Below are 25,402 nucleotides of genomic sequence, written 5' to 3'. Positions count from 1 at the left end.
AATTTTTCATGTTTTTTATTAATGTTTATTCAATCTTTCATGCCCTGCATTGATTTTTATTCATTTTTTCATGTTTTTCATTGATTTTTATTCAATTTTTCATGCCTCGCATTGATTTTTATTTAATTTTTCATGCCTCGCATTGATTTTTATTCAATTTTTCATGTTTTTTATTGATGTTTATTCAATTTTTCATGCCCATCGTTGATTTTTATTCAAGCAATTTTTTCGGATGTTTTGCGGATGAAACGTATAGCAGCGAAGTTTATTTCGAAATTTCTAATTTTTATGGAAAGAATCATCGCCTGAGCATCGTTCAGGAGCTGTTCACTGGCGCCCATGGCGACCCAAATACTATAACTGTTTTTGCTTCTTGTTCATAGGTTTAACGGAGAGATTTTTCTACTGTATAAGAAAAAAACAAAAAAAAAAACAGACTAGTGTTCCAAATAATAAAGAAATTTCCTTAATCAGTATTTCTTTTCAAAAGTCTTCGCTCACATGATAGCGCAATTTAAAGGGACAATTATGAAAAGAGAACAAAGTCGAAGGCCCGTATGTATAGCATAAGGAAGAGTTGCTTTCCTTGCGGAAATCGATTGAAACAAAAAACTATATCATCGAAAATATGGAACACATCTATACGCCCGTGGTACATTCAATTGTCCATATTTTTTTGCTTATTGTTTATTCATTTGTTATATTTAGAAATATGTGGAGTTGCCTTCAGAGGGGGGCCCGCGGGCTATGAAAAGTTTCTTGCCAAGCTTCACCAGATTTCCGGTATAGAAAAGATTTATGACAATTTGTTGGATACAAGAGATTAATAAATTTAACATAAAAAACTAATATGAAAGAAAACAATTATATTATTTTCATTTCATTTTCATATTTGCAACATCGTTAAGATATCTGCTTTAATATAGCTTAATCCTTACAAGATGGTTCGATTAAGGCTAATATTGACGTTGATCGGCAGAAAACTTGGCTTTATTCTCATTTTCATTTAGGCCGTATGCATTATAAAAACACTCATCAGAGTTATCCTTTCATCTGAAATTCACTGATTAATGATATTAGAGAAAAAAGTCTTAAGAGTCTTCATAGTGTTTCACTTTATTTCGCTTATTTTATATACAGTTTTTCTAAAAAAAAAAAAATAATAAAAAAACAAAAAAACTTAATTTATGTTTACATATAAACAAATATAATAATAATAATATATAAATAAATATATAAAAACTTAAATGTTTTTTTTTAGTATTTAATTAGTTATGAATGTGCGTTTCCGTGTGTACTCAAGTAATTGTTCGAATCAAAAACTCTTTTGTGTGGAATTTGTATTTTCTCAATTATATAGAATTTGTATACGGAAATTATTGAGTACGAATGAATATACACATTAATCTCGCATCGACCTGTTGAATGATTGAGAACGAATATACGTTTATTCTCAAAACGGCACAATACATGCAAAACAAATGAGAACGAATATACGCTTATTCTCAAAGCGGCACAATACATGCAAGCCCAGTAGATAAAAATCGCGATTATAAAATTTCTTACTTTATTTAATTTTACAAGTTAGCCTAAAATTAGACGCCATAATTTTTATTATCAAATCAAACAAAGCCCTCGCTAAATTTCCTTTTAAAAGGCAAAGCAGAGTTGCTTGTAATAAATAAAAAAAAGCTACACTATTTTGTCGCAAGCTATACTATTTTGTCGCAAGCTATATTTTTTTGTCGCAGGCTATACTATTTTGTCGCAAGCCGTAAGCAACCAACGTGAACTAACTAATTTTTCATGACACGCTCTTTCGTTTAATTTCGAACTGTATTTATATTAATAAATAAATAAATTCAGATTTGTTATCCGCCTGAGTGGCCGAGTAGGCAAGGGTCTCGACTAGTAACTCAATAGTCGTGGGTTCAAACCTCAAGTGCGGTAGAATTTTTAATAAAAACCGATAGCCCTAGATGCTAGTGCTTTAAGACTTTAGTCTTAGAATTTATTCTCTGGCTAAATTTATAATAATAATAATAATAATAATAATAAATCAGATTTGTTACATTTTCAAATTTTCTTTTTATTTGATTTTTTGTATAAGATACGGAAAATTTATTTAAGCAGAAAATAATCCTACAAGTGTTTTTGTTTTGAGTAAAAAAACTCCCTAGTCAAATATAAACAAAATAATAATAAAAATTCCTCAGGAAGTAATTTATCTCAGCTTTCGTTTACTTCTATCAAAATACATATGTATTTTTTCTCATACATATACTGAGTGGTTTTTGTTCATGTTTAGAGACTCTACGTTTGATTTTTACAAATTCTGAGAGCTCTATGTTTGATATTTACAAATTCTCATACACATTCTGAGTGGTTTGTGAAAGACTGTTGGAATGCTTCTTAGAAATTCTAAGATACCATTGGAGTGCTTCTTGATTTAATTTTAATGCAACAACTACGCGATGAAGAGATGGTTGAGGAAAAATATATATAATATGAATTTGTTAGAAAATTAATTAAATGTCCATAATAAATAAATAAATAAATTCAGATTTGTTACATTTTCAAATTTTCGTTTTATTTAATTTTTGTATAATTGATAACTAATAAGTAATTAGTAATATTTTGTATAACTAATCAGCAATGTGCCGTTATTTTAGTAGATGCATTTATTTTGAAACGTTCCATACGCACGCTGCAATTGAGAATTCACATGCTTCCGATAGTGATTTTTAGTTCAGTGTTACATAGAGCACCATTTTTGTGGTTATATCAGAGATGATACAAGAAATGGAAGAAACAACTTTACGCTGAATGGATTCTTTGGGATGTTAATGACAACATAAAGCCGTACTTCTACCAAAGATTTGGTAGTAAGTAACTTCTTGCTGTGCTTCTCAAATTCTTGTGATGCGTTCTTGTACTTCCTTTACGCTTTCAAATTGAATTGTAATGAAATAAAAGATATAAGGAATAGGTTCACTTTCGTGAACACTTTTTTCAATAGCTAATTAAAAAGAAAAATTTCGTTTTAAAGCACATTCTTTGTAGGCAAATTCATATGTTGATGTATAATTACATAAAATAAAAATAAGCAGACAAAATTCATTCAGTTCATAATGTGAATAATGAATGAAAGTTAACTTAATCCGAATCTTGAGTTTCGAGTTCACCCGGCCGAATGAACTCGTTCTTTTACTTTATTAGTTCTAACTTGTTACCATGGAACGACTCAAAGTTAACCACTATCAACGTGGTCGCTAAATCCAAGATGACAAAACTTAGGAAAAATTATTCCATAAAAGCAATTGGACACAAAAGATCTTTTTCTGTGTAAAGGTCGTCATGAAGGTAGGCGGTTACACGACACCAAAATCGAAGTATTTAAGGAAAGAAAGAATTGCATTTGATGAAACGGTATAAAGTATTTAATGACTGCCTTGGTAGATTACAATGATTTTACTTGTTTTTATTTACCCCCTCACGTAAATTGTGAAAAAATTTCTTTAATATTATATATAACTAATATTATATATAACATATTATATTGTAGAAAAAATTGGTTGATGCGGTGTAATATAAATGAACGTTTAGTTTATATTAAGTGTACCGCAGTTTAGCCCTAAGCTGCATACAGCATAGCTTTAACGCTTTTACTATTCACGTTTAATTAAAGCCATTACCGTAGCATTTCTAAGTATATTACATACCAAGTTTCATTGAAGGGGCCCAAGAACGCTTTATTAAGGATTTATGAGAACTATATATCAAGTAAATATAAAATGTAATGAATACAAGCTGGATACAAATAAATAATAAATAAATTTAAAAGTTCGCTTTAATAAAACAATTTCGTACACATTTATCAAATTTAGAAAATAACTCGTCAGTGCGAAAATTAGTTGTTGTTTTTTTTTGTTTTTTAAGAAAATTTACTATCATTTTTGCAAACGCCTTGTGGCACGGCGTATTGGCCGTTGTTCTGTGGGAGCAGCAAAAACGTTATTTGCCGACTTTAGGGCACTATCAGAGGCAGAAGTATTTCGAAATGCAGCGGCACCGGTATTAAAAGCTGTAGTTGCCGTTTTAGTTGCGGCAACGGGAGAAGGGAACATATTCGTTAAGGCCTCGGTAGTCGTCGCCTTAAAGGTAAAACCTTTACCAGAAGGTGTAGGTGTTTCATTCGACTTTGTAGTACTTCCGAAAAGGTTTCCTGATGAAGGGCCGTTACCAAAGGCAAATACCGTATTTGGTTGTGAGGTTGTACTGTTTGCGGACAAGGATGCAAACGTATTGTTTTCTGTTTTGGAGTCGGGCACTGATGTGCTATTGGATTGGTTTCCAAATGCAAACGTTCCAGTGCCTGCAGATGTACTGCCAAAAGTAAACGGCCTGTTGGCGATTTTATCAGCACTAGAACTAAAGCTTGGAATTATTGATTGATTATTTGCTGATCCGAAAGGTGAAGATGTTTGATTCACCGCCGTAGAGCCAAATGATAGTGTTTCATCTTTTTTAAGTAACGATAAATTGCTGGAGGCGCCAAAAATAGTTGCGGTTGGATTTGATGCCATAGAACCAAATGTTGGTGTTTCGTCTATTGTAGGTTTCAATAGGTTATTTGATGAGCCGAATATTGATATTGTTTGATTTGCTGCATTGGAACCTACGGGCGCTTTTTCATCTTTTTTGGATACTATTGGATTGTTTTGTGAACTGAAAAGTGATGGTGTCTGATTTGTAGCACTTGAACCGAAAATCGGGACCTCATCTTTCTTTGGTGCAAATAGATTACATGGTGCGCCAAAAATTGATGGTGCTTTAATTACGGCGTTGGGATCAAAAGTCAGGTTTTCGTCTTTCTTTATGGCCAATGGATTATTTGATGAACCAAAAACTATTGCTTTTTGATTTGTCATTGGCGAAGCAAATATAGAAGGGTTCCTGGAATGTGCGCTTTCAATATTTGTTCCTGACGTTTGCGAGTTTAGAGATGTAGAAGAACCGAATAACGGTTTTGATGGCTGAAACGTTAAACTTGATAATGTTGATGTTTTTGGTGTTGCTATTGTTGCCGTTGTTGTTGTTGTTGTTTGTGTGCTGCATACGGTAGAAACACCCGTTGTTTTAATTTTTGAAGTTCCAGTATTGAAAAAACTGAAAGTTTTGGTTTCAGCGTTATTGACAACGGGAGCAGGAGAACCAAAAGAAAAGCTTTTCTGTACAACATTGGGTTGCGTTTTAGCAGTAGGGACAACGCTTTGTGCTGAACCAAAACTAAAGCTATCGGAAGATGTCACGGTAGGTGTTAATGCTTTTGCGTTGGTCACTTCGCTGGGAGGCGCACCAAAGAAAAATGTTGGCTTGGAATCATTATTTGGTGTTGCAATTGTTTGCGAGCTGCTAAAAACAGATGTGGTAAGGGGCGCGCTTACTGCGTTGCTTGGCGTCGCATTGAAATTAAAAGCCCTTGTAGTCACAGTTGCAGCCGAAGGACTAATTCCTTGCTCCGTAGTTTTGTTAGAACCAAAACTAAACGGTGTCAGTGAAGCGGCGCTAGCTTGTGTGCTTGTTAGTGTTAAAGGATTTGAAGGACTATTCATAAACAAATTGGACGTTATGTTCGAGGATTGTGACGTATTGGACATCTGATTACCAAGGCCGAAACTAAATGTAGGTGTTGAATTACTATTACAAAAAGCATTGGAATTGATAACTAATGATTCTGTTGTTGTTGAAATATCTTTTGCCAAAGTTGTAATAGGTTTTAAGGTGTCAACAGAATTGAGCGCGAAACCAATATTTAAGTTTGTAGTAGCCATTGTTGTAGTTGTAGTAGTTGTTGGAAAAATAGGTGGATTATTAGACATAACCTCGTTTTTGTCAATAGCGCCATTAAGCGCTGAATTGATATTAAAACCACACAACTTTGGTGTCGTTGATAACATCGCTACGGGAGTAGTTAACGCTGTAGTCGTGATGCTATCAGTATTAAAATTTTGTGGGGTTGACTTTATACCAGTTAATGGCGAAGTAAACGTGGGCTTTGTTGAAATAGTAGTAGTAATATTAGCAGTTGCCTTATTTAATGCAGAACTAAAGTTAAAACCTCCAAGTCGTGGTATTGTCGGGAGTTTTGCTACATCGTCGGAGACATTTATTGCAATAGCAGCAGTCGGTGTATTGCTACTAACGTTACTACTTTGTGGTGTTAGTTTTATTCCAACTAGCGGTGAGGTGGTAGTGGTGGGTTTTTTTGGAGAAGTAACTGCTGCTGTGACAATTGACGTAGCAACTGGCGCAGTAACTATTGACGTTGGCATTATTAAATGAGGGGTGGCACCTATAGATTCGGTTCCTGTCGCCTCTAAACTATTCACTGCTGTTGAAGAAGACTCTGCCGCTCCTGCCGAGGTTACAGGATCTTTGTTGGCAGAGGAGCTCGCCATTGTATCATTTGATTCCTCAACGCGTTTAATTTCTGACTCTCCATCAGTTTTGCCAGAATCTATATGATCTTCGGCATTATGCCCTTGATAAATTTCGCCTTTCAAACCACACAACATCAGAGCCAATTTCGATTTTTGAGTTCTTTCAATGATTGGATTTTTTATATTACTTATAGAACATGTCTTTTTCGGTTTTACAAATTGTATGCCCACACAATCGTCATAGTCTGCATTATTAGTCAACGTATTATCGGCATTACTGTTTTCGTACGTCTTATTGAACAAAGTTAGGCGTGGTTTATTAGTTTCGATATTTTCTGCAAGTTGCTTTCGGTCCTTTATTATATCAGTGTTTCGATAGGAAGGAGAGCGTTCTAAATTATTACGTTGTAATTCCATACTGTTCAGGTCGTGATCTTGAGTTGTAGGAGTGGCCGGTATCGGCGTTATGGGAATGACCGATTTTGCATCGTTACTTGCTGTTTTTATACGATTATTAATTTCCACATCAAAAGAACCTTGTTGTTTTTGTATCTTACTCTTCTGAATCTCGCAATTGTCCGCAAATGTCGGTGAAGTTCGACTTAGTTTTTCAGAATACTGCTTGGGGTCATAGAGCTTGCGTTTCATACTTGAGCTGAGAGAACTTGTAATGTCATTATTATAACTACACAAGCGCTTTTTCACTTGTTCAGGCGACGATGGGCCGCCAGGTATTGTTGTGCGACAATAATTCACACTGCCATCTCGTTGCCTTTTGTAGCTTTGTGTAGATATAGAATCTTGATTTTGATTTAATGGTTGGCCACCACTAGCTATATCTATGGTATCGTTTCCCGAGCGTTCGCAATGTTTCTTATTAGTTTCATTAAGTGTAGAATCCTGTAAAGTAAAAGCCGGAAAAAGATTGCATTAAATTTAGACTTATTCCGTTTTTGTGATCGAAACTATTTTAAGAAATTATTAAAAAACAAAAGATATTATTGTAAACTCTAAACACCTTCTGTAGATTTTTTACTCTGTTATTTAACACAGATGGCTGCCTTGATTACATGGAACGAAGCCCTAATAAGCAAGACATTAGTGCAACATAACATAATATACAAAAAGCGCTCAACACAGTTAATATAGAATTTCCGAAAAGCATTAACGAATTGAGGCTTAAATATCTGATTTATTAACTTACGGGCTGGATCGACTAAAATTTGATTTACCAGGATAAAGTTAAACAAAAAAAAAAGCTGACACAAAATTTGTGAGAGTTTCGAATAAGCTATTCAGTATATGCGAGTTCTTTCAACTAACCGAAATACAGACAGACATAGCCCAAGAGGTTTTCCTCCTTGGGATGGTGAAGAACATATGTTGTTTAAAGGAGGTTCGCTCTCCTTCCTTCTATAACGCAGTCATTTTTCTTTTCAATATTATACTTACCTCATTATTAATACGTTTGCGCGATATCTCTTTTAAAACTTCGAGAACACTGCGTGTAGGAGCCATGTCGTTTTCCGTAGGAGGCGGATGGATAATTGGCCGATTCTCGCGTGATATTTCTTCGTCGCTTTTATGCAAACCTACAACCGAACTCGATCGCAAAAGGCTTGATATTGTATTGCCATGGAAAGCAGGTTTATCTATAACATATTTAAATATTAAGTTTACTCGATTTTAAACAATTGCCTAGATATACATTCATTACCTGGAGGGGCAATGTAAGTCATTGAAACTGTTTGTTTTGTAGCTCGTAAAGGTAGCTGGGATTTATTTAAATTAACCACTGGAAATTGTCCTGGTTTGATATAGAGATTATAGGCTGACATATTACGATTTAGGCGCGATTCGTTTTCGTGGTACTTTACAATACGCGAAGCTAAACCCTTACTCTGAACATCTGCAAAAATTCTGTAAAAAGCAATGATAAATAACAAAAAAGAAAAAAATAGCTTCGAATGTTCATTTACCTGGAATCAATTTTTGAAATATTATTCTGCGAACGTGATGATTCTCTAAGCAAATTTCTCGCTTTATATTCTCCCATTGTTGAATTACTGTACGCAAATGTAGATTTGTCCTTACTTTTTCTTGGGCTTATATCACAAATTCCCCACGGAAAGCTGTTAGACATTTGTGAGCTAAAATAGATGCAGTAATTAATTTTAAAAAAATCCACTATTATTATGCTCTACTGACTTGGCATTTGAGTTAAGACGAGTAGATTCTGCCCCGGGAAGCATCTGTGATGATACATTAAAACTATTAAAACTATAACGTCGTTCTAGCAACAAATTCTTGTCCATTATATTAAAGATTTATTAGAAAACACAAAATCACTTCAAATTTTTTCTTTTAATATGTATATGCTATTTTTTTTTTACAAGTTTTCAATTACTCTGCCTGCGTTAAAAGGTGTGATGAAATTAACAAAATAATATTCAGCGTAACGCATGTGCGTTTTAAAGGTAAGCGTAACAACAACTTAAAACAAAAAAAATGCTGTGAACTCATATGAAAACCTTAATTGATGTGAAATTAACAAACAAAAACACAAAATTTTTAGATACTTAATAACATGAACACTTTATTTCAATTCAATCAGCAAAAATCCATACAATGATGAAAGTGAAAAAAGAACCCTAAGAGCCCGGACATCTAGCTTTCTCCCTCGAAAAACAGGGAAGTAATCACGTAGTTGAAAGTTAGCTTTCGCATTCAGCTGCTCTTGCGAAACAGCTGAATATTAAAGTAAAAGATAAATTTCTCATATACGATTACCTCTTAGCTTGGACCGCAAACAACGAAATCTAATAAACTACAGCTATCATCGAACTATTTTCGGGGTGGGAGTTCAACTTTACCGACTTTTTATAAGACTTTGTGGGAATTAAAACGAAATGGAAAAGCATGAAATAATGACAATTTATTTTAAATTTAAAAATTTTCCATTATATTTATATTTATATTAAGACCTGTAGGCTTTTTTGGGTCTGGGAATAAAAGTTAAAGCCGCGCATTCTGAAAAATTACTTAACCTGTACTGATGGTTCAGAGCTGGGGTATTTTGCCTCCATGCGTTGTTTCCAAGAAATTGTAAACAAAATAAATGAAAATCTTCGTGTGCTTTTTTTGATCTGCAGGTGTATACATATCTATAGGACAATAATGCGCAGAAAAAAAACGGTAAAAAGACCAGGTAATGTACAGCGTTAATGAGCTCATGAGCAATATAAATCGCTATACACATCTTATGCGAAGTCCTAATTTAAGACGTTTTGAGTATATTCTAATGCAGTTTGGACGGCAATATATGAATTCGTAGGTAATATATATTTAATATGTGTGTATAATCCGTACATAGTAGCAGTACTTAACTATTATATTTAACTATTCATTTCCTTACAAATTTTTTAAGAGACTATAAGGGCGACATAATAAGGCGTTATTTTCGTTTTCGGGCTAAAAACTTCCAAGTGGTAAACACAATCGCTAATCGCGCTACGATATGATTACACAGTAAAACGTAAACAAAAACGTATGGTTTTAGAACCAAAAATAAAGAAATCAGCGTAAACAAAAACAACAAATTGATAAAAAATAACAAATTGCTCTGGGAATCATGTTGTCTTGGTAAATCATATTACGTGTCTTTCCTTCTAGTTCACAACGAAATTCCTCAAAGCACTTGCCCATCGTGATTTAATAGCGTTTAATAGGGTATATAAATGCTAATGAATAATAAAAAAAAACTTTTCAAAAGATTTTATTGATAAAGCAGCTCTGCGTATGACTGTTTCAAATACTCTGTGGCGATTTAATCATTGTAATCACCAACGTTATGGCAGATACTTGCAAAAGATAAAAGCTTTACTCCGTATTAATCCAAAATAATTTTAAAAGTTTGTTAATTCTAAGAAAAAATATTTATAATTCCTTCATCGACGTCTTATAGCTGCACCGACTTGTTGTTGGGCTCTCCATGAGTCCACAATTCAGTGTGTATCACATAAGAAAAGCCTAACTTTCGCTGCTTGGCAAAAATGGCTGAATACAACAGCGAAAGTTAACGTATTAACGCCACCGCGGCAAAAATTCAATTAAAAAATCGATAAAAAGCGAGCTTTTTAAACTCTATTGAAGTTTAAAAATTATAATTATTTGCAAGTAAACAAGATTTATTCTAAAATATTATACAAATAAATTTCGACTTATTGTTGCAATATTCAAATCAATGATCATTAAAAATTATGTCATCCGGAAAGGCAATGCAAACAAAGACAAGGAAATAAACACGAAGATGACACACTTTGTACACAAGTAGTTATTGACTAATCGGTCAGTAATTAACGAACTGTAAGAACAAGTAGACAAACACGTACAATTGTCAAGTATGTTAACATTTGCCGTTAAGATAGAATAAAATATGAAATCTTAAATACAACAATATAAGAATATACATGTATATATATTGGATCCAAAAAGTTGTTTCGTTCCAGTATTTGACGTACTTGGGTTTGTTATTTGCACTGAGTTTGATAATAAGAGCGCATAATTACCGTATGATATTGGAAATCTTGATGGCATCTTGATGTTCGAGTCTTGTTTACCTTTTCAAACATCCTATGCTAATAAAAAGAATAGAATTTGATTGTTCCAAGTTCTAGCTATGGAAATTTTAAAAGATATGTGCAGAGTATGCTTAAAAACAGACGTTGGAAGCAATTCATTCCTAGACGAAGTCGAATATGATTCTTATATAAAATTAAGCCACATTTTCTTAAAAGTGACAAATGTTGAGGTAAGTCTGATTTTAATCTTCTAATTTTTTGTACATTTTGAGAATACTTAATATTCAAGGTGAATGAGAATGATGAAATTAAGCCATCGCGTTTATGTGAACAGTGTACTACACGTCTATTAGGGGCTTACGAATTGATATGTGCCGTTGAAAAAGCTGAAGTGGAAATCGATTTACTTTTACAACAAGAACAAGTGCATTGTGAAGATACAGATTTGCCAGAAAACAACAATTATGTTCTTGGTGATGATGGTGAGGTGGAAAATAACGAAGAGGAAGAAACGCAAGATTTAGAAATTCTAGATGATGAATTTCAACTAGATCAAGAAGAAACGCAAGAAGTGTTTTACATGCAAGAAATTCGAAACGATTTAGCAACTAGTGAAAATGATGTGTCGCCAAATCGCCAAAAGACAGCAATTGGATCGCGATTGGGCAAACGTCTAGCGGCCGGCAATTTTAATTGCGAACTTTGCGATCGCAACTTTGCTAAACTTGAAACTTTGGAACGCCATAAGAAACAAGCCCATACCTTTTTGCCAATAGAAGTCATGGCAAATTCATCACTTTCGATCCCCGAAGCTACGCAAAATGATGACAAGGGAATTTTATGCTCCTATTGTCCGCGAATTTTCGTGCGGCGCGACAATTATGCACGCCACTTAATCACTGTGCATTCCGATAAAGCAGAGATAACACCTGAAGACCGCGAATTGGCTAAAGCAAAACATAATTATAAGAAAGGCTTATGTCCTCACTGTGGTGAAAGTTTTTCCCTAGCCAGTCTCAGCATACATATTCGGCGTCATACTGGCGAAAATCCATATAAATGTAGCGAATGCTCAAAAGGTTTTCCTAGACGTCAAGATTTGGTTATACACGAACGCCAACATACAGGTGAACGACCTCACGTATGCTCAGCGTGTGGCAAGTCATTTTCACGAGCTAATAAGCTGTCACGTCATATGCGTATTCATACGGGCGAAAGACCCTATAAATGCACCAAATGCCCACGTAGCTTCGTACAGTCGAATGACCTTAAAATCCATATGCGACGTCACACTGGTGAAAAGCCTTACAAGTGCAACGTTTGTTCGGAAGCTTTCATATGTGGCGCTGCCCTACGGATACATCGCCGTCAAAAAGGGCACGAGTCACCAGAAGACGATCGAGACGATCCCTTAATTAATTGGCGAGTATCAACACGCAAACCAAAATTACAAATGAAAGAGGAAAACGAAGAACAGGATGACGAGCAAGAATTCTTAGAGCTCGACGAATCTATTGATAACTATTGAAAAATATATGGAGTAAATATTTGAACAAGTGTAACCTTACCTTAAAAAATAATCATGTAGTAAATATGAACAACCAACATTACTTTTTCAAAGATATAATTTATTCTTTTTAAAATTTGTAGTATATATATGCCTCAACGAGGAAAGGAGCGTACGCAGTTTTCATGAAAAATGTTAGATTTTCTAAAATTTAAAAAAAAAAAAAAATTCCGAAACAAAAAACTCTAAAGCAATTCCTAATAATTTTTTTTTTTAAAAAACGCCAAATCTAAAAAATCTATCACCATACCTTTTACATTTCTTATAAATTTGATAATTACACGAAATTTTAAAAGAGATGAAAAAGGAACACAAAGGAGGATTGCTAAAGTGGGAAAATTAATGCCTATTTTTGCTAGAAGAGGAATAAAAGGATTTCGAACGGGATCGTGAACGATCACGCTTCGAAGAAGAATGGCTATGAGAATGGGAGTGAGAGTGAGAGGAATAACGATATTCATCGTCAGAATCGCTCGAATGGTGGCGACGGCGACGCCTAACACTATCATTATAGCGATGACGGCCGCTAGAGTCTCGCTCTCGACGCGAGTGGGAAGATGAATGCGATCGCCTATCATCACGCCGTCTTTCTTTATTATCATGCGTCGTTGATTTTGACGATATGCTTTTTGAATGCTTGTGCAATTTGCGTTTTATAGTTGAACTGTTGCTATATTTTGAATGTTTTGAAGAATCTGAAGAGGAAGAGCTCGACTTTGAAGACGAAGAAGCAGAGCGTGATGAAACACGCTTCTCTTTTTCATATTCTCGTCGTTGCCGTTTCCTCGCAGATTTGTGTTCATATTTTAGTTTAGCAGCCTCTTCTAAAATATTGCCGGCCGTATTCAATAAATTTGACACACTCGCTGCATTAGGAATTAGACCATTCGGATCTGCAGTCATCGAATTTGCGGATAATGCGGGCAGTTTCGGTTGACTATTTGTTTGTAGTTGACTTATATATGAACAGGTGGCTGCCGTTAGTGATACAGCTTTATTATCTTTGTTATCGCTAAAGCGAGTTGTACGTTCCTTTCTGGCACTTCGTTCTCTATGCCGTTTACCTGTCAACGATAAAATAAAGGTAGTTAGAAATGGATTAATGGATCTTTCTTTCTGAGACTGTGTTGAAATGACTCTTATATAAATCTCTTTCAATACATGAGCCTTTGTATAAACATGCATGTCAACTTACAGCAAAAAGATTCTTATAAATAAATTTAGATCAAATTATCCTTATTCAATCCGACAATCCTTAAAAAGTTTTTCGCCGATAATTCTTGTTCTATGCAAAGAATAACCATAATTTAGAAAATATCCTGGTTTTTTTTAATTTTTCACATAAAAATTTCTGCAGAAATTTGCATTTTTTTAAATGCATATGACAATCATTGGAAAACAGCTCTGAAATATTCTGGCAAATTTTTTGTTGGATTGAATTTTTTTAAAACGTAATTTTTTACAATTTTTTAGATAACGAAACAAAAGAACACCGCTTCCCAACAAATAAGCAAAGCCAATCCAGTGATATATGGTATATATGATGTGATTTTTATACTCATCACCGAAGGATGAGGTGGTATATTCATTTACTCAAAACGTTTGTAATATCCAGGGCGAAACTTGTGAGAGCCCAAAAACTACACATATTCCTGCTCAGCATCAAATTTTAAAATAATTTAAGCATGTCCGTCTGTGCATTTGTGTAAATATCCTCCTGGCCACACAAACGGAGCTATCTACTTTAAATTTGGCCGAAAGTTAGGAAGTTCTCGCAAGCACTTTGGTACCAAATATGGGCCAAATCAGTCGGAGGAAACGCCTACAGTACTACGTAGCAAAAAAGTCTGCAAAAATTTGGGCGTATATTCTATGGGCAATGCTGTAGTATTTTTTATTATAATGTGTCATCATTTAAATTTTTTTTTTTTTTCAATACTTTTATAACACGCAGAAGTAAGGCTCAAAAATCCCATTAAGTGTTTAAATTTTTTGAAATGCACTTATGCATATCGGTCTGTTCGTCTCTTCGTCTATCCGCCTGGAAAACAGTGTAGTTGAATTTGAAAATGATCCAAACTTTCCAAAGAACAGAACCAATGCCTACACCATATAACGAAAACTGCGAACACCCTTGTTTTCAATGATTTTGCATTTGTTACTGGTCAAGTACAATATACACATAATATATAAATTTTCAATTTTATTCTAAAAATAGAAAAAGTCTATCGCGCCCATTCAGTATGGTAGAGTACGAAAATGTAGTTCTTTTCCCTTTTTTTAGAATTAGGTGATGGCTCCGATGGGTATATAAAAGATTCGGTCACGAATTCTATTGTAATTAATTTCCAAATTTGCCACAAAAATACACCATCGTAGCTATTCAATATCTAAGAATATTAATCCTGAGAAAAGGCCATAATCAAGTGAAATCGAAAGGGAACGCCGACAATCTCGCGAATAGCTACTGTATTATCCTCTTTCTTCTTATATGTTATTGCTATGGACACATTATAAAACATACACGGTGATTCTATGTTGCATTATTCGGTTGCCGAGACCATTATAATGACCGTAAAGTCACGCTATGTTACGTAAAATTGCCGTGAATTAGTGCTAATTATACCGTACAACGCTTGTGGGAAAGATGTAGTAAGTTTATGCAGGTGCAGACCTACCCTTTATTATACCGCTTCTGCTTTGTCTGTCTGCCTGTCTGTCTGCAGCTTGTCCATGTATTCTTCTGTTCAAACTTCATAAGTTGCACGTTGTCTCTGCGGATGTGTTTTAGCCCAAGGCCTCACACAATTCAAAATGACTTTTTATTAGCATATAAACTGAATGGAAAACCTTCGACATACCATTCCTATAGAAAAAAACTTTTCCCATTAAAAGTAAGTCCTTTTGGGGGCAACAAGGTTTAATTTTTACCATTATATGACTGCATCTAACAAAGAGTAATAAATTCGTTGAGGAGAATATTCGCTTTATCAAATTTGAACCAAGTTGATTCACGTTTTCTATAAGACTTATTATTATCATTCGAGTCATACTCTCTTTCACTGAACGTCTCTTTATTAACAATTTTCGAAACATATCAGAATATTCTAGTAATATCGTCTAATCATAAGTTGAACAAATTGTATAAATGCCGTTACTTGAATTAGTCTTCACAAAGTATCTCTAATCAATGAATCTAAGAGGTATTGAATATATCTTCCCATTAAAAACTATGCCTAATATGCGTAAAGTATTGCAAAGCAGTTGTAGTTAAACAACGGTAGTAAACGCGCACACAAAACTTTAAACAAAAACAACCATGACTGTCTTTGCATTTCTACCGATAAAATTAAGTGAAGCAGTTTTGATTGGATCGCCAGCTAATTTTAATTATTTTGAAATTGTGGACATTTCTCATTACAATCAAGGGCCAGAATTACAAAACCGAAAGTTACTTCTTTACATTAATCTAATGTGGGCTCATACGGCCGCTTAATTGCGGTTTATTCTTTTTCTAATATCAACGGATGTCTTTCTCCCAGGTTGTGGATAGCTGCGAATCTATTTTACTCTCACGTCCGTCTAGCGCAGAGGATTTACAACGCAGGAAAACCACGCCAAAAAGGTCTGTACCCAATTTATTGATTTGTGTCCTGCGATTAAAATCTCTTTGACAATTTTTAACTTGTGCTTGTAGTGATTACCCCCTGTCTAAGTTTCAAAGAGGAAAAGGCGTTTATCATATTCGCCCAGTTGTATTAATGGTGTTTAGAGCTTTAAGCTTCACCTCAATATTCCTTCATTACAATTTTTTTGCCTTGACATAGGCTCACTTTATACTGGACGGATCGGATTCACTTTCTGAATCGATCCAACATTGTCTGTCCGTCTGTCTTCTTTTTTATATTCAACTTAAACGATGCAATTTTTGAGATATTTTGACGAAATTTGGTGCAACAACATTATACGGCACAAGGACGAACGCTAACGAAAACGATTCGGATTGGATCACTTTTTCGACTACTCCTCATAAAACATTTTATTTTGAAAAGTCATTGCACGAATAACTGTGTTAAGCGAAAGTGTGTAGGGTATGAAGGTGAAGTAAGGTAGTAAGATCCACTATCTATTTTTAAATATTTAAATGAATGTTTCAAATATCGTATGGTGTTCATTCTTAACATCCTTAACACGTTTTTTTTGGGGGGGGGGATGTCCTCAGAAGGTGGGTATTAAAAAAAGTTTATCTTAACGGTTTTTCCTCTTCATTTGGAACTGTCCATAAAAGTGTGGCGCAAATAACTAGAGAAATTCTTCAGCTTAAGGATAATGTCTTGGATGTCGCCACCTACAAGCATACAAGAACAAATATACATCTTCTATGTTATACTCTACATCTTGAAAGGGGACGTTTCTTTTCCCATTAATAACGCATTCCAAAAAAAAGACTTGGATTCGATAGTAGAATGAATGTTAATGAGTAGGTGTGGAATGCAAAATCTACTACAACAAAAGAGTGCGCTACAAGTTTGTTAGAGCAGAACATTTTTTACGGAAATATTTCTACATTTCCTTTTGGCCACAATTACGAAATAAGAGTTTTAAAGCGTAATCAAATTCAAAGCGCATCTGAATAGCGCTTCTTTTAGAATGCATTTTTTTTTTTTTTTTTTTTTTAAATACTTGAAACAGAAAAAACAGTTTTGGCTTAAGAAATGACGCACCGTTTGAATGATGTAACTTTGATTCAGTTGTCTCACCAAATTCTCGCTCATAATTTTTACCATCTTTTGCAACGGAACCAGACGATGATACTTTACGTTCACGATTATCTTCATAATCTTCCGTATGTTCCGATCTATGTCTAGCATTTTGCTCTTCTAAACCGGTATAATATCTGACTTTCTCTTCTTCCCGGGATGCGGCCATTGCAACACGTTCCTCTATATCATCGGAGATTTTTGCAAATTGAAGTTTTTTAGAGCGTATTTCATTCTAATGAATGGAAGAAAAAAACTTTTGAATAAAATAATTAATTCATAAAAAAACGCGAGAGGAGAAGTTACTTTAATTTCCTCTTCGGAATTATAGTCGCTCTCGGAGTTTTCAGTTGATTTATGAGCATTAATTTCTTGGTCATCGGTATCCGAATTTTCATCGCTTGAACTGTCTCCATAAGCTGCTAAACCTATAATTTAATTGGTGCTAATTGAAAAGCTTAGGAAAATAGATAAAGGAATTTTTTAAGATCTCTTTAAATCTGAATTTTAATGCATCTTCAAACCAATTATAACTAAATTTTTCTTAAAAATATTGTTCTTTTTTAATGACAGCACCGCCCCCCGCCCCTCCCCCCTTCTCACCAATCAACGATTGTCGCACATAGTGCATGCGCAGAAATACTTCAAAAGTCCAACGCCATATATTTGGGGGTAAGCCGCTTTAGTCATGCTTACCCAATGCGCGTGGCCACGCGTCAGTAAACGGAATTTTAGAAACCGATCTATATTTTCTTCTATATTCATTCGAGCCAGACAACCGCGGCTTATATGCTATATATTGACGTGCATATGCACTGCAGCCATCTAAAATATGAATGTAAGAGCACTTCGCCTAAAAACACCCCAGGTTTACTCCACTACAACTAAAATAAAGATAGCAAATATTGCTAGTTTGCAAGTATATTTCGCGTGGCCATATAGACTAAGAAAGTGAGACCAATTGACTGACCGACACGCCCGTAAACTATTAAATATTTACAGCATTTATTTCTGCAAGTTTCTCTTAGGCGTTTTGAGGTAGCGAGTATGAAAGATTCGTCCTCGGAAGTATGTAACACAACATCTTCAAATTTGTTTTATGGAAATTGAGTGACATATATGCATATACTAATTTAAATTTTGCACTCCTATACAGTGATGGAAAAAATTATAGACACAAGGAACTAAGTGTAACTAACGATTTTCAGTAATATTTTTCTAACAGAATTGTTCCTACATAAATGTCATATTAAATAATATCGAAAACTTATATAAAAATAGTCAGTATTAAAGGACAGGAAATCAATCCTTGAGCACTTTGATAAATCTCTATTACGTCAACTGACGCGACAGCAAAAAAAATGGTGTTCGCCTTACATCGAATAATCGTAAACTCATCAGCGAACATCGCGGTATAGAAGTGCATTTTTTCAGTTCAGGGCACGAAACTTTTTTATGCTAACACTGCTGCAAAGCATAGAAGTAAGCTTCAGAGACGCTATAAAGTGTATATAATTCCTGATCAGTATCAAATTTTGTATCTACTTAGGCACGGTTTCATATTTGTGTGGATATGTGTAGCAAACATCTTCCCGGTCTTAAGAATTTGCGCATCAGAATTATCTGTTCGGAAATATTAAAAGTTTTTGGAAGCTTCGCGGTTTTTCGCATCACCATTGAGATGCCGTGAGGACAAGTTATAGATCATTGAGATTGAATTTCGTGGGTTTTTTTTAATTCGTTTTTTAAATATTGGTACGGAGTACAAAAGATTCAACCAGAGTCGAATATAATTTCCTTATTTCTTCCAGTTCAGATTGTTTCACTCTTTTTTTGGAAGGATTTTGTCAACATTTATACTTGATTAATGAACGTCAACAATAAACTCTTATGGAAATATTCATATATTTTGTCGTCTCAAGGCCGACAGGCTGAACTGGACTAACAGCATATTTGCGCACGCGCAAAGATGCTTTTGTACCCCAGCTTTAGAAAAAATGGCAGAATCTGCAAACATTTTAAAAATTGCAAAAATTTGAAATGTAGCAGACGGTAACGGGAAAGTTATACTCTTACGAAGAGATACATCATTTTAGGAAAAGGTGAGCCAATCTTAAACCATCTTCACAAAAATTATTAGTAATCTGCGTTAACAAACAGAGAAAAGAGAAAAACAAACATGCACACACTCACACACACACACCCACGTACCCTAGACTTTTGCAGATTACAGATCCAATAGAGCGAAGGAACCTTTGAAAATTCCCTTAGCAAAGGAAAATAAAGGGAAAAAGTTTTCTTCTTTATACCAATTTCGAAAAAAAACAAATAAACAATTAAAAGAAAACAATTTTTTGAGGTCATTAGGAGATGGCACAGCAGCTCTAAGGGAAGATGATTTATTTTTCAAGTACTTTTCCAAAATTCATGCATAAAGGAATCGGCCGTGACACCATCTTTTGCTATCGAAAACACGACTCGCTACAATAATAACAAGAAAATTAAAAACACAAATTCAAAATATTTCAAGTTATTTCCTTTTATATCTTTTAGCACTCTCTCTCTCTCTCTCTCTCTCTCTCATAAAGCATAAAGTAGTCTGAGTCCCATTTATGATTCCTACTTTCTTCTTAAATTCTTGATATTCTTTAATACGGAATATATGAAGAAACAATTTGTTTGCAAAAATTCATTAATTTCAATTAAAGATCCTAAGTGTGGCAAATATTTTTAACTCATCACTGTGTATATAGGTTTACATAAAATTAACGAGCAATTTTAATTCAAAAAAACTTACCCAATTTTCCGGTTATAGAAGCTAAAGCACTTTTGCCGATCACCTGAGCTGATGACGCTTAAGTTAAGTATGTGAAAATGTACATAATTTTTACACATTATCACAAATAGTTATGATAACAAATATTTTATAAGATTCTTAATGTGTTTGGAAAATAACTCTCTTCATAAATATCCTAATGCTTTGCTTTTTATAAACTTACGCGATCATTTAATGTGAGCTGAAAACCAGAATTCATAATTGTTAATGTATTTAGAAAACTAGTACCTTTTGATTTGTATGCTTTAAGTGTGTCGTTAGCCACTTGCGATATTTCGTTATTGGTAACTTCCAAAAGCAGTTCGGTAAGCGTACGCCGTACAACTATCATCTATTTTTAGGATGGTATTTCAAAATGAATATACAAAGGCTTACAAGTAAGTTAAGAGCATTGTCATTGGTTTGCGTACCAATTCTTCTAGTTTTTGTTCAAAGCTTTTACCCTCTTCCCTTGTTGCTAATGCAGGTATTGCTTTATCCGCAAAACGGGTGCTTCCTTGATTATCTACAAGATCGAGAGGAACGGGGAAAGCCTCGTTACCTGAACTTTCTTCGTCGCCTTCCTCGACAACGTCCTAAATGATTTTATCAAATTATCGATAAATACAACACAGAGTTAATAGAATCATAAACCTATATGTGTTCTAAGGTTCATAATAAAACTTTCTCATACACGTTCTTGCATATATATGTTTAAGCGATTATGTCTTGGTTTTGGAATTCATTAAAAATACTTACCGATATTTTAGTTTTTAAGGGATTTACCGTTATATCTTTATTCAGTTCCTTATTATCTAAACTTAACTCTTTGTGCTTTTGTTGTCTTTCAAGTTGTTTTTGTTTTTCTCTTTCCATTTTTTCCAGGCCTTCTCTACATTAAATAATGGAAATTTTATATTGGAATTATTTATTGTTAGGACTTTCGTTATCTACCTTAACCAAGCTGGTAAAATTTTGCGTTTCGCTGCATCTAAAGAAGATTCAGATTCATTTGGCGTATCCGGCATAGCTTTAATTTCACTGTGACTTGGCACGGTTATCTCTAAAAGCGAAGGAATATGGGACGTAGAAGTCTTTGTCGCTTTTACGGATAAGACGGGGTTTGATATAGTTGGTGTTGCTGGCGTCGTTGTTTGCCATATATTCCAAGGAGGCTGTGCTGTCGTCCCTACACCGATTTGCGATCCGCTAGGTCCTAAAAAAATGTTGGCTGGTAGTTTAGTTTGCATGATTCGACTGCGTGACAGTCACTTTACCCAAATTCGACAACGAGCACTGTTGCATGTACCATGGTTGACCCAAATTTGGATTTTGTATCAGATTCTGTGGTGAAGTAGATGTTTCAGAGTGGGATTGGCTCGATGAAGCTCTGACAAAATCACAAATTGCTACTGAAGATTTTGCATCATTTTGTTCATCATCTTCCATATCCATATCGGCTTCACCTTTTTCTTCATATCCCGCTGCGACGACCGCATTTCCTGAGTGTTTATTAGCGATTGTTGTTGTGTCTTCCGACGATTGATTTATGTTGCTATCGCGCATCTGTATCCATTGTTGAGCGAGTTGCGCCCAGTCGATAGCTTGGCTTGTGGATCCACCATCACTTGCAGCCATTTGTGTGGCAAATTGAAAGGCTGCAAACTGACTCATATTGTTTACACCGCCATTCGGGCTATTGTTTGGGAACATTATAATATTGTATTAATATAATATTATGAAATCTATTATGGTATTCTAATTTTCTTCAAGAACTAATCGCCTTGCTACTTTACATCTGTTTTCTCAGTCTGCAATTAATCAATTTTCCTCTATATGGCATTATTATTTATTCTCTTCAAAAGAAGCGTGTATTGTCCAACACCGTTTTTTTTAATCGTAATTTAGAAAGTCGTCGAAAAGTCATAATAATTGAAGTTATGAATGAATGGATTGAATGTTAATTAAGCTAAAACGCAAAGCAAGAAGAAAGAAACGTACAAGGAGTAATCTTGTTTAAAAACGAGAATTTATTGATAAATACTATTTATTATTTAATGCTCCCTAAAGAAATAACATTTTTTTTTCGCTTTCGCGGTAATCCCTGATACCAAAGTCTATACATGATATTTTGCAATACAGATTCTCAAAATCAATATAAATTGTTTTAGAATAACAAGGTTCTTCACAACAACAAAAAATAAAGTTAATTTATTTTAAATTTTGAGACTATTTATTTAACATATATTTGTATTATAGCAATTTAAATCTTTTTTTTTGATGTTATCGGGATTAAAATATTAATTTATACTAGGTCGATTTAAATCTAATTTTAAATATATTTGTCATATCTAAATATTTAAGCAATTCGCTTGCTTTGTGTTAGAGCGATAGGTAAGTCCACCTCCACGCTCTTACTTTTGGGACGGGTTTCTTCATTCGTCCTTTCGTTAATCAATCAAAAATTTACCTTAATTTAGTTATCGTTGTTTTCCATATATCTGTTATTTACATTTATGGTAATTTCTTTACTTTTATTTTTCAAGTCGTATGTTCACATTGTTTTCCTTGCTTTTCCTTATAAAACAATATGTCTTCTGATTGTATTAGCCACATGGGAACTATCAACTCGAAAAACGGAATAACGCAACATTGTTGTTAAGACGTACGGTGTTTTTTTAGAAAAAAATAATTGATAGCACTGCTTGAAATATTAATTACAACAAGCTGGCATCATCTACAAATGTCTGGTCAAAATTTTTCAAAAAAAAATTGTTTTGAGAACGGTTCTTTTCTAAGTATTCTTCATTAAGGATTTAAGAAAGCATAATTTAAAGAACAAAGAAAAAGAAGGGAGAATTATGTTCAAAAAACCTAGCATTAGAGATAAAGAAAACCAAAGGGATCAGAAAGGAACTACGAATGCCAATGTCGGCGAGGAAGCGGCAGCTTCAGTGCGACTGCCGGCTAAAAATGTATGTATTGATATAAGCATGTTATTAATATGTTTAATGAAAAATAAAATTAGCCTTTGGTGGAAGGTAAAGCGGATATTGGGAACTTGGTAAAAAAAGTTACAGCTTTATCAACGACTGCTAAAACTAATGTGCCTTTAAAATCAACTAAAATACGTGATTCTGTTCAGAATAAGAAAGAACATAAGGAACCCGCTAATACGAAAACACAATTTAAAGAAATATCAAATAGCGCAACGGAAAAGACTTTGAACACCGATGGTGACGCCAAGAAAGCTGCAATTAAAATAGGTAAGATACACTTAATGGTTTTAAAGAATAATTAATAAAATGCTTAAAATTACTAGAAAAAAAGGATAAAAAATTGTGGACTCTTAGTAACTTTGATATCGGACGTCCATTAGGACGTGGTAAATTTGGTAATGTTTATTTGGCGCGTGAAAAAGAGTCCAAATTTGTTGTAGCGCTTAAAGTTCTCTTCAAGCAACAAATAAACGAGTGTAAAGTAGAACATCAAGTACGTCGCGAAATAGAGATACAGTCCCATCTGCGTCATCCCAATATTTTACGTTTGTATGGCTATTTTCATGATGAGGCTAGGATCTACTTGATTTTGGAGTATGCGCCCAATGGTACTTTATTTAAAGCGCTCCAAGAGCAACCATTGAAGCGATTCGAAGAGTATCAATCAGCTATATATATCAGATCGTTGGCTTCGGCTTTGCAATATTTGCATGGACGCGATGTTATCCATAGGGACATTAAACCGGAAAACCTACTATTGGGTCATAAAGGTGATCTGAAAATAGCTGATTTTGGTTGGTCTGTACATGAACCGAACTCACTGCGCACCACTTTGTGTGGTACTTTGGATTATTTGCCGCCAGAGATGGTTCAAGGCAAACCGCATACGAAAAATGTCGACCTTTGGAGCTTGGGTGTATTGTGCTATGAACTACTAATTGGTAAGGCTCCATTTTTAGCCTCTGAGTACGATGACACTTACAAAAGAATAATAAAACTTGACTATAAGTTAGCTGATCACGTATCTAAAGCAGCGGCCCATTTCATATCGAAATTGTTAGTTGTAAACCCTGAACAGCGTTTGCCACTAGATAAAGTCATGATGCATCCATGGATAATAGCTCATACTCAATAAATTACGACCGTTTGTTTTTTTATTTTTTTATTGTATACTTCTTTCGAACTGTTTTAATTTGTGTTAATTATTTGCGCCCAACTTAATTTAGGTTAGACTTCCCTTTGAGACTTATAAAATATATCTATGCATGGAAAGGGTAGTGCTATCAGTTCATATTTTCTAGATTATTATTTTATTAGTAAAAATGTGTTATTTGCGTTGGGTATGCACTCTATTAAATTTTTGCATTTATTTTTCGAATGTTTTTATAAAATCAATAAATCGCAAAAAATCATTGATAAACCAAAAATGCAGTAAATGTTCTTTTCTTTTTTTTTCAATTATTAAAAAAAATTTAAAATTTGAATGATGAATGGTTGGTGGGGAAATGTGAATGAATGACTTTTCTGTTCTAAAATTATCACAGTAACAGTAAAGTAAGATGAGACAAAGCTAATCTCTAAAGAATGCAAGTAAGTAGTATATTCGCTTTTAGACGAACTCTAGATGCCCAACACCTCATACAATACTGAATTTTGACACAGCCATGGTAAACTGTGATTAATTCATACCGAAAGTTGCGCAGCGGGTTTACCGCTGGCGAGCAAAGTTCACTTATTTCATACTTCAATACTAAGTATGTGGTAGGTTTCAGCTATCCATTTGAAATTTCGCATCTACGCAAGTTCTGACAAACTCGGTTGAAGAAACCAAATCAACTTCGAATTTCGCCCTCATTTAAAATGCATATAGAATAAGTGAAGTTTTAAATATATAGTGCATCCTCACCCTTCTTCTATGCTAGGCTTTACTGAATGAGGGGTTGGGCTAAAATTCAATATATTAATAAATAAGTTTAGAGTAACGCGTGATGACAATATCAAAATGCAGCTTCTAAATATTCTTATATTCGATATTCGAAACTTATGTGCTATCAATAAAAACAAACTAATTACGTATAGCTTGACCATCGTGTTTATTGCGCGCACCTGGATTCGAGTAATCATCTGTAAAAAAAAGCATTTATAAATAGAAGCACACTAGGTTTTCTATTCACATCGCCTAGTAGAACAGTGGTAGCTTTAGTGCGTTTGAATGCTTCACAGATTTTTAATGATTTT

General features: G+C 34.2%; 5 protein-coding genes across 7 annotated transcripts in view; 2 read left to right on the top strand and 3 right to left on the bottom strand.

The window, feature by feature from the left end:
• Positions 1 to 3,878: 3,878 nt before the first annotated feature.
• On the bottom strand, positions 3,879 to 8,941 carry LOC119642793 (mucin-5AC). The gene is made up of 5 exons (XM_038042067.1): positions 8,652 to 8,941; positions 8,423 to 8,593; positions 8,161 to 8,363; positions 7,896 to 8,095; positions 3,879 to 7,343 (listed from the first exon to the last, which is right to left on the bottom strand). Exons 1-5 carry the CDS (start codon positions 8,756 to 8,758, stop codon positions 3,951 to 3,953), a joined length of 4,074 nt encoding a protein of 1,357 aa, XP_037897995.1. The 5' UTR covers positions 8,759 to 8,941; the 3' UTR covers positions 3,879 to 3,950.
• Positions 8,942 to 11,046: 2,105 nt separating this feature from the next.
• LOC119642797 (zinc finger protein 484) lies at positions 11,047 to 12,640 on the top strand. Its single transcript, XM_038042073.1, has 2 exons — positions 11,047 to 11,253; positions 11,313 to 12,640. Exons 1-2 carry the CDS (start codon positions 11,122 to 11,124, stop codon positions 12,549 to 12,551), a joined length of 1,371 nt encoding a protein of 456 aa, XP_037898001.1. The 5' UTR covers positions 11,047 to 11,121; the 3' UTR covers positions 12,552 to 12,640.
• LOC119642795 (arginine/serine-rich protein PNISR) lies at positions 12,638 to 22,216 on the bottom strand. Its single transcript, XM_038042068.1, has 10 exons — positions 21,962 to 22,216; positions 21,443 to 21,861; positions 21,120 to 21,381; positions 20,925 to 21,057; positions 20,597 to 20,761; positions 20,415 to 20,517; positions 20,148 to 20,204; positions 17,657 to 17,778; positions 17,315 to 17,585; positions 12,638 to 13,654 (listed from the first exon to the last, which is right to left on the bottom strand). Exons 1-10 carry the CDS (start codon positions 22,006 to 22,008, stop codon positions 12,930 to 12,932), a joined length of 2,304 nt encoding a protein of 767 aa, XP_037897996.1. The 5' UTR covers positions 22,009 to 22,216; the 3' UTR covers positions 12,638 to 12,929.
• Positions 22,217 to 22,752: 536 nt separating this feature from the next.
• Positions 22,753 to 24,311, top strand: LOC119642737 (serine/threonine-protein kinase Aurora-2). The gene is made up of 3 exons (XM_038042005.1): positions 22,753 to 23,140; positions 23,194 to 23,431; positions 23,488 to 24,311. Exons 1-3 carry the CDS (start codon positions 23,027 to 23,029, stop codon positions 24,297 to 24,299), a joined length of 1,164 nt encoding a protein of 387 aa, XP_037897933.1. The 5' UTR covers positions 22,753 to 23,026; the 3' UTR covers positions 24,300 to 24,311.
• Positions 24,312 to 24,321: 10 nt separating this feature from the next.
• Positions 24,322 to 25,402, bottom strand: part of LOC119642796 (tubulin glycylase 3C) — a 3,874-nt gene continuing 2,793 nt past the window's right edge. For all 3 annotated transcript variants that reach the window (XM_038042070.1, XM_038042069.1, XM_038042072.1), the window contains exon 5: positions 24,322 to 25,288. In XM_038042070.1, coding sequence (XP_037897998.1) covers positions 25,230 to 25,288 — 59 coding nt within the window. In that variant the 3' untranslated portion in view covers positions 24,322 to 25,229. The remainder of the gene's footprint in view (positions 25,289 to 25,402) is intronic.

This window comes from Glossina fuscipes, unplaced genomic scaffold (genome assembly GCF_014805625.2).
Source record: "Glossina fuscipes isolate IAEA_lab_2018 unplaced genomic scaffold, Yale_Gfus_2 257, whole genome shotgun sequence".
Lineage (NCBI taxonomy): Eukaryota > Metazoa > Arthropoda > Insecta > Diptera > Glossinidae > Glossina > Glossina fuscipes.
This window is presented reverse-complemented; position numbering and strand designations above follow the sequence as displayed.